The 9,451-nt window shown below is 46.5% G+C and overlaps 1 protein-coding gene across 1 annotated transcript; it reads left to right on the top strand.

Annotated features, from left to right (window-relative positions):
- Positions 1 to 1,944: 1,944 nt before the first annotated feature.
- On the top strand, positions 1,945 to 3,147 carry LOC134965200 (interferon-inducible GTPase 5-like). Its single transcript, XM_063941711.1, has one exon. The coding sequence runs from the start codon at positions 1,945 to 1,947 to the stop codon at positions 3,145 to 3,147; it is 1,203 nt and encodes a 400-aa protein (XP_063797781.1).
- The last annotated feature ends 6,304 nt before the right edge of the window (positions 3,148 to 9,451 follow it).

The raw sequence follows: 9,451 nt of genomic DNA, 5'->3' as shown, positions 1-9,451 counted from the left end.
CCCGCTCATCTCTATCCACCAGTTGCCCCTGGTAGAGCATTTCATAATTATCAGTGACCATGGACTTACAGGTGATAAGGGCGCTTTAACAGAAGAGGGGGCCCGTGTGTATCTCCAGGTGGGCCCCCACCTCTGCACGGCGCAGTAGTCTCCGGCATTGTGCCAGAGTCTACTGAGCATATGCAAGTCTACAGAAACATGGCGCACATCATGTTCCAGAGACCAATTTGGCTACTGTGCAGTAGCGGATCTTGCCATGGGCAAGCAGGACTTTTCCCCGGGGCGCCACCTTCCGGAGGGCGCCGCACCATGGCAAGATCCGCTACTGCAGTGCTGTGCCCCCCGCTGTGTCCTGCTGCCGCTGCGTCCCGCTGTGAAGGGCGTCAGGGAACTAGACGCGTGGCGTCTTGTTTCCCTTCTTGGAGTGGACCTTTACTGTGCGGTGCGCGATGACCTTTACTGTGCGGTGCACATTTCAGCGGCGCTACTACTGTACAGGGGGTTAACTGACCACACCCCCTGTATGAAGCCACGCCCATACTACCCACCCAGGGCGCAAAAAGGCAGAGAACCGGCCCTGCTACTGTGCATGGGCAGCAGCCATTTTGACAGAGATTTTCACCATGACAGCAGCGCCCATCACTGGACTCCAGAAAGTCACAATATGGGTGCAGTGTGGCCCCCCTGGACCCAGGGGCTCGTGTGCACTGCACACATTGCACCCATCATAGATACGCCAATGACTAAAACAGTTATGTGACTTGAAGTCTGTTATCTGGTAATAGGGGAGGCAAATATATTAAACTGTGATAACAAAGGAGTGATGGCCAGTTGCCCTCTTGGACTGCACAGAATATACAGTACTTCTTCTATATATTGTACTTGGAAAGGATATTACATGGAAAAAGGGTCATTTGCAATACATAATTATTTATATTAAACTACTAATCCACTTTGCTACAATTGTAACTGGGGAGATGCGGCTCCCGAGGAACCCGAAACATGAATCCCGGTAAGTGCCGGCATCGGGCTAATAGGGTAGCCCCTAGCAATCCTATCGGCAGCGGGAAAGTACTGCTACTAACAGAATACCGCCCTTGGAGAGGTGACATGCTTTTCTTGTGCAACACTGCATAGTCACCAGCCCATCGTGTGGTATTAATAGATCCTTGCTGTGTAGCTCTGGGGATGGTTACAGATTTGGGGAGGGAGCCCACTGCAATTTTATTTTATTTAATTCTCAATTTTAAACAATTATATGAAGGTGCAGGGGACAGGATGAGACTATGACTCTGCTAGCTCCAGTTGTATAATAAGTGTATGTGTAATATTATACTGTAACTGTTGCCTTTACTATGGTGGTCATTCTGAGTTGTTCGCTCGCTAGCTGCTTTTAGCAGCATTGCACACGCTAGGCCGCCGCCCTCTGGGAGTGTATCTTAGCTTAGCAGAATAGCGAACGAAAGATTAGCAGAACTGCTACTAAATAATTCTTTGCAGTTTCTGAGTAGCTCCAGACCTACTCCTAGATTGCGATCACCTCAGTCCGTTTAGTTCCTGGTTTGATGTTACAAACACGCCCTGCATTTGGCCAGCCACTCCCCCGTTTCTCCAGACGCGTTTTTCCCTGGCACGCCTGCGTTTTTTAGCACACTACCGGAAAATGCTCAGTTACCTCCCAGAAACGCCCCTTTCCTGTCATTCATTCACCGATCAGCAGTGCAACTGAAAAGCGTCGCATGAACACCAACCAAATCTACAAAGTTTTGTGTTAAATAACTTAGCGCATGCACCCTGCGTACCATGCACATGCGCATTTTCCACCTAATCGCTGCGTTGTGAAAAACTTCAACGAGCGAACAACTCGGAATGACCCCCTATGAGAGAAGTTCCAGATGATCAATAACTATTTTATGTCCACATAACAGAGACAAATCATAAAAGATGGAGTCGATGAAAATATCTCAAATAATTTCTGAAGAAGATATGCAAGAAATGAAAGATGCTTTAAACGACGTTGATATTTCAGAAGCCGCTGAACAGATAAAGGAAGCTCTGGAGAAAGCAGATAATGTCCCACTGAATATTGCTATAACTGGACAATCCGGATCTGGAAAGTCCACATTTATCAATGCCATACGTGGTCTTGGTGATGAAGATGAAGGTGCTGCAGAAACCGGAGTGACAGAGACCACAATGAAGCCAACTCCTTATCCTCACCCACAGCATAAGAATGTCATTTATTGGGATCTCCCGGGAATTGGGACTCCTGATTTCAAGGCAAATGAATATCTGGAGAAAGTTGAATTTGGAAAATATGATTCCTTTATTCTTATTGGCAATGAACGATTTACAGAAAATGACGTTCTTCTGGCAGAAGCCATTCATTCAAAGGAAAAACTTTATTATTATGTTCGATCAAAAATTGATAGAGATTTGAATGAATCTAAAGTGAGAAGACCAAAATCATACAATGAAGAGAACATAATGAAAAAACTTCGGGAACACTGCAATAATAGCCTGAGAGGAAAAGGAGTTCTAGAAAAGTACATATTCCTTATATCTTCCTTTAACCCTCGCCTGTATGACTTTCCTCAGCTCCAAGGGGCTCTAGAAAATGATCTTCCAGATATCAAGAGAGACATGTTTAGACGCTGCCTGCCCAATATGTCCTTCCAGGTGCTGGAAAATAAAAGGAATGTTCTGAAGAAATTGATATGGCGGCTTTCACTGGTTCAAGCTGTACTTGCTGTTGTTCAGATCCCACAATATCCATATGTTAGTGATACCTCTATCCTGGAATTAGCTTTAAAAGTATTTCTGACAGATTTTGGTCTTACCGAGAGTGGGGTACAAATAATGGCCAATACCTTTAATAAAGACGTTAAAGATTTGAAATCTGTAATTAAATCCCCGCTTTTCAATAAAACAATAGATACAGGGTTCGTCATTAATCTTCTAGAGGAAAACGGAATGAAAGCAAAGATGACAGCTCAGTATATTCTCAGTTGGGTTCCAATAATTGGCATTCTGCCATCAGGTGGCCTCTCATTTAGCATCACATACTCCATGCTGAATAAATGTCTGGACGAGATTGCAGAAGATGCAGTCAACGTTCTTACCAAAGCTTTAGAAGATTTTGTTTAAACACATACAATACATTACAGATAATAGTATTCCTATACAATTCTTTGTAAAGGTCATTTATAATCAGTGAGGTCAGATAGAAATTGTACAGACTACAAAGTAATTTTGTGCCCCAATCCATTCACTACACTGCAGCTGACACGCATCTTATATGGATTCAAGCAGAAGAATCCTCAATGGGGCACTCACAGATTAATCATATGATCTATATATATAAATGTGAAAGCACTCACTCACTCACTCACTCATCGCTTATACCCCTTTCAGACCGCCAACTATGAACATGGGTTATTGGCACATGAGCGCGCATAACCCGTGATCATGTGCGGTCTGAAAAGTGCCAGGGGGAAAATACCCGGTCGAGCAACCGGGTATTTCAAGCCTGGTAGGGGGCAGGGTTGAACTCGTGTTCAACCTGGCTCGCTGTGCGGTGTGAACCAGTGCCAGATTTCCCACTAGGCATGTGAGGCACGTGCCTACGGACGGCACCTGCTGAAGGTGGCACAGAATTCCCCCCCCTCCCTTCGCGTTGTACGTGCGGCAGGCGGCTGCTCTGCAGCGCGAACACTGAGTTACAGCCTGACTAGCAGCGAGAGGCTGCCTCGTACTGTCCAAAATCTGCACTCCCGCCCATCCTCGCACTCAGGAGGGGTTTCTGAGTACCTGGAAACGCCCCCCCCCCCCCTGCCCGCCGATCGTTTGCGCAGCTCGACGGTTTTTTAATACTTTCTTTTGACAGTGGGGGCTTGATGGTGCAGAGCGCAGGCAGCTGTATCAGTAGCGCGGTAGCTGCCTGCTCCCCACACTGACAGGGAGGATGACTGATTGTAGTGTAGAGGGAGCCACAGCGTCAGAATGCAGCCCCTCGAAAAAAGTTCCCATGAGGCATTGCATCACGACATGAGACCTGCAGCCGGATGACTAAACTGTCCTGGAGCCGCTCTTCCTCAGAGACAGGTGTGTGTCTTGTGGCGTCGGTGATGGAGGGGGGGGGGGGGGGTGGCCTGGCGGGAGGGAATCTTTAATAAGTGATGCCATCTATATTTAATTTGTATGTGTGCTGTGTGTGCAATATGTATGTGGTGTACTATGTGTGTGTGTAATGTGTGTATGTATACTGCGCGATGTATGTGTGTGCATTGTGTATGAGTGTGTGGAATGATTTGTATTTGTGTGCAAGGTATGTGTGGTGTGCAATGTGTGTGTGTGTGTGTGTGTGTGTGTGTGTGTGTGTGTGTGTGTATAAAGTGTGTGGTGTGCTATGTATATGCTGTGTGCAATGTGTATGTGTGGTGTACTATGTATGTGTAATGTGTGTGTGGTATGCTATCTGTTTGAGTGTGCAATATATATTGTGTGTTATGTACTGTATGTGTGCTGTGTGTATGTGTGTGTGGTGTACTATGTATGTGTATAGTGTGTATGTATATGTGTGTTTAATGTGTATGTGTGTATGGTGTACTATGTATGTGTGAGTGTGGGGACAGCTAGAAAGTCTGTAAAGGTTGAGTATCCCTTATCCAAAATGCTTGGGACCAGGGGTATTTTGGATATCGGATTTTTCCGTATTTTGGAATAATTGCATACCATAATGAGATATCATGGTGATGGGACCTAAATCTAAGCACAGAATGCATTTATGTTTCATATACACCTTATACACACAGCCTGAAGGTCATTTTAGACAATATATTTTATAACTTTGTGCATTAAACCAAGTGTGTCTACATTCACACAATTCATTTATGTTTCATATACACCTTATATACACAGCCTAAAGGTCATTTAATACAATATTTTTATAACTTTGTGTATAAAACAAAGTTTGTGTACATTGAGCCATCAGAAAACAAGGGTTTCACTATCTCACTCTCACTCAAAAAAGTCTGTAATTCGGAATATTCCGTGTTTCGGAATATTTGGATATGGGATACTCAACCTGTATTATGTGCATGTGCAATGTGTATGTGTGTGCAATGTGCATATGTGTACAATATGGAACTCCCCCCAGTAAATCCTGTGTTTGCCCCTGTCGCCCATCAGGATCACAGGCTGCGCTCTATGTCCCACTCTGTACGGAAATACGGCCCTCTGGTAGTGTTAAGCTGTCCACAGAACGAATGCAACACACATGTACACCCACCTGCAACGTGTATAAGGGGCTACCTAGTGCAACGTGTATAAGGGGCTACATAGTGCAACGTGTATAAGGGGCTCAACCTGGCGCAACGTGTATAAGGGCTACATAGTGCAACGTGTATAAGGGGCTCAACCTGGCGCAACGTGTATAAGGGGCTCAACCTGGCGTAATATGTATACACCAGCCCCCCCCCTCCACATCAGAGCAGCGGCGCAGCACGGCATTCTCCCCTCCTGCTGCCGCATCAGAGCTGCAGCGGATGGAGGGCGGACGGTTACGCGAGTCGGGAGCACCGAGCAAAGGTACAGCTGGTGAGTTATTAAGCCGGGGGGGTGTTGGATGGTCAGTGGCCGATATCATTGTGCCTAGGGGCGGCTTGGTTCCGGTATGAATGGTCGACCATGTTATGGTCGACAGTGATTAGGTCGACCACTATTGGTCGACATTGACATGGTCGACATGGACACATGATCGACACATGAAAGGTCGACACATTAAAAGGTCAACATGAGTTTTTTTACTTTTTTTGGTGTCGTTTTTTGCGTAAAGTGACTGGGGAACCCCAATTAGTGCACCGTGTTCGCTCGCCATGCTTCGGGCATGGTGCCTTCGCTTCGCTCGGCACAGATTACCATTCCAATCGTAGTCCACGTGGATCGTAAGGTATGGAAAAGTTCCCCAAAAGAAAAAAAAGTAAAAAAACTCATGTCGACCTTTTCATGTGTCGACCTTTCATGTGTCAACCATTTTCATGTGCCGACCATGTGTCCGTGTCGACCATGTCAATGTCGACCAATAGTGGTCGACCTAATGACTGTCGACCATAACATGGTCGACCATGTGAACGGATACCGGGCGGCTTGACCCCTAAATCCGCCTCTGGTGTGAACGGGAGCCGGGTCAATGCGACCCATTTCCCATTCACTGTGTGTGTACGGGCGGCGCTTGGAGATCATGTGATCTCAAAGCACCGCCGTATCACCACTGACATCACCAACCCCACAATAAGCCAGGTTGCAGACAGTTGCGGCGGGGTACCCTGGTGGGAGCTCCTGTGTCAGGATCCTGGGTGCGACCCACCTCAGGCAGTGTGTGAAAGGGGTATAACTCTCTTCCTTCCCGATGTGTTAGGAAGATGAAATATAACATAGGTATTCTGCAGGTGGGAAATAGGAAAACCATGTAATTAGAATTTTAATAAACCTCCCCTAAGGGGACGAAAAGGGGGTTGACATGATGACATCATTACCGATGAGTGGCTTGCATTGCGTGACCGATAACATCCAAATGGACAATCAGATCAGTGGGTAGAATTTAATAAATGTCAAAAATGGTCCTGTCTCTTTTTTCCGTATCTGCTACAGGTGCTCTTTGGGCAATGTCAAGAACCATGGCTTAATAATAAGAATTTACTTACCGATAATTCTATTTCTCGTAGTCCGTAGTGGATGCTGGGGACTCCGTCAGGACCATGGGGAATAGCAGGCTCCGCAGGAGACAGGGCACATCTAAAAAGCTTTTTAGGTCACATGGTGTGTACTGGCTCCTCCCCCCATGACCCTCCTCCAAGCCTCAGTTAGGTACTGTGCCCGGACGAGCGTACACAATAAGGAAGGATCTTGAATCCCGGGTAAGACTCATACCAGCCACACCAATCACACCGTACAACTTGTGATCTGAACCCAGTTAACAGTATGATAACAAAACGAAGTAGCCTCTGAAAAAATGGCTCACAACAATAGTAATAACCCGATTTTTGTAACAATAACTATGTACAAGCATTGCAGACAATCCGCACTTGGGATGGGCGCCCAGCATCCACTACGGACTACGAGAAATAGAATTATCGGTAAGTAAATTCTTATTTTCTCTAACGTCCTAGTGGATGCTGGGGACTCCGTCAGGACCATGGGGATTATACCAAAGCTCCCAAACGGGCGGGAGAGTGCGGATGACTCTGCAGCACCGAATGAGAGAACTCCAGGTCCTCTTTAGCCAGAGTATCAAATTTGTAAAATTTTACAAACGTGTTCTCCCCTGACCACGTAGCTGCTCGGCAAAGTTATAATGCCGAGACTCCTCGGGCAGCCGCCCAGGATGAGGCCACCTTCCTTGTGGAATGGGCATCTACATATTTCGGCTGTGGCAGGCCTGCCACAGAATGTGCAAGCTGAATTGTACTACAAATCTAGCGTGCAATAGACTGCTTAGAAGCAGGAGCACCCAGCTTGTTGGGTGCATACAATATAAACAGCAAGTCAGACTTTCTGACTCCAGCCGTCCTAACTATATATATATATATATATATATATATATATATTTTTAGGGCCCTGACAACGTCTAGTAACTTGGAGTCCTCCAAGTCCCCAGTAGCCGCAGGCACCACAATAGGTTGTTTCAGGTGACAACGCTGACACCCCTTTAGGAAGAAACTGGAGACGAGTCCCAGTTCTGCCCTGTTCAAATGGAAAATTCTAATATGGGCTTTTGTAAAACAAAACCGCCCATTCTTTTTGACAATCGCCTGGCCGAGGCCAGGACTAACAACATGGTCACTTTCCATGTGAGATATTGGTCAACAGCATGGTCACTTTCCATGTGAGATATTTCAAATCCACAGATTTGAGCGGTTCAAACCAATATGATTTTAAGGAATCCCAACACTATGTTGAGATCTCACGGTGCCCCTAGAGGCACAAAAGAACTGTATATGGAATACACCCTTTACAATCTGGACTTCAGGAACTGAAGTCAATTTTTTCTGGAAGAAAATCTACAGGGCCGAAATTTAAATCTTAATGAACCCCAATTTGAGACTCAAAACACTCCTGTTTTCAGGAAGTGCAGAATCGACCTAGTTGAATTTCCTTCGTGGAGCCTTCCTGGCCTTACCCACGCAACATATTTTCACCACATGTGGTGATGACGTTGTGCGGTCACCTCCTTCCTGGCTTTGACCAAGGTAGGTATGACCTCTTATGGAATGCCTTTTTCCCTTCAGAATCCGGTATTCAACCGCCATGCCGTCAAACGCAGCCGCGGTAATTCTTGGAAAAGACATGGTACTTGCTGAAGCAAGTCCCTTCTTAGCTCCCCAGGCCCTTAGTCCTCTGTGAGCATCTCTTGAAGCTCCGGGTACCAAGTCCCTCTTGGCCCATCCGGAGCCACTAGTATAGTTCATACTCCTCTATGTCTTATAATTCTCAATACCTTGGTTATGAGAAACAGAGGAGGGAACCCATACACTGACTGGTACACCCACGGTGTTACCAGAACATCCACAGCTATCGCCTGAAGGTCTCATGACCTGGCGGAATACCTGTCCCGTTTTTCGGGCGGGACGCTATCATGTCCACCTTTGGTCTTTGCCAACGGTCCACAATCATGCTGAAAAACTTCCCTATGAAGTTTCCACTCTCCCGGGTGGAGGTCATGCCTGCTGAGGAAGTCTGCTTCCCAGTCGTCCACTCCCGGAAAGAACACTGCTGACAGTGCTATCACATGATTTTCCGCCTAGCGAAAAATCCTTGCAGTTTTGTCACTGCCCTCCTGCTTCTTGTGCCGCCCTTTCTGTTTACGTGGGCGACTGCCGTGATGTTATCCCACTGGATCAATACCGGCTGACCTTGAAGCAGAGGTCTTGCTAAGTTTAGAGCCTTATAAATTTGCTCTAAGCTTATTTATGCAGAGAGAATTCTCCAGACTTAATCACACTTCCCTGGAAATTTTTTCCCTGTGTGACTGTTCTCCAGCCTCTCAGGCTGGCCTCCGTGGTCACCGGCATCCAATCCTGAATGCCAAATCTGCGGCCCTCTAGAAGATGAGCACTCTGTAATCACCACAGGAGAGACACCCTTGTCCTTGGATATAGGGTTATCCGCTGATGCATCTGAGGATGCGATCCGGACCATTTGTCCAGCAGATCCCACCGAAGAGTTCTTGCGGGAAATCTGCCGAATGGAATTGCTTCGTAATAAGCCACCATTTTTACCAGGACTCTTGTGTAATGATGCACTGACACTTTTCCTGGTTTTAGGAGGATCCCGATTAGCTCGGAGAACTCCCTGGCTTTCTCCACTGGGAGAAACACGTTTTTCTGGACTGTGTCCAGAATCATCCCTATGAACAGTAGACGTGTCATCGGAAAAAGCTGCGATTTTGGAA

The sequence above is a fragment of the Pseudophryne corroboree genome, chromosome 10 (assembly GCF_028390025.1).
Source record: "Pseudophryne corroboree isolate aPseCor3 chromosome 10, aPseCor3.hap2, whole genome shotgun sequence".
NCBI lineage: Eukaryota > Metazoa > Chordata > Amphibia > Anura > Myobatrachidae > Pseudophryne > Pseudophryne corroboree.
This window is presented reverse-complemented; position numbering and strand designations above follow the sequence as displayed.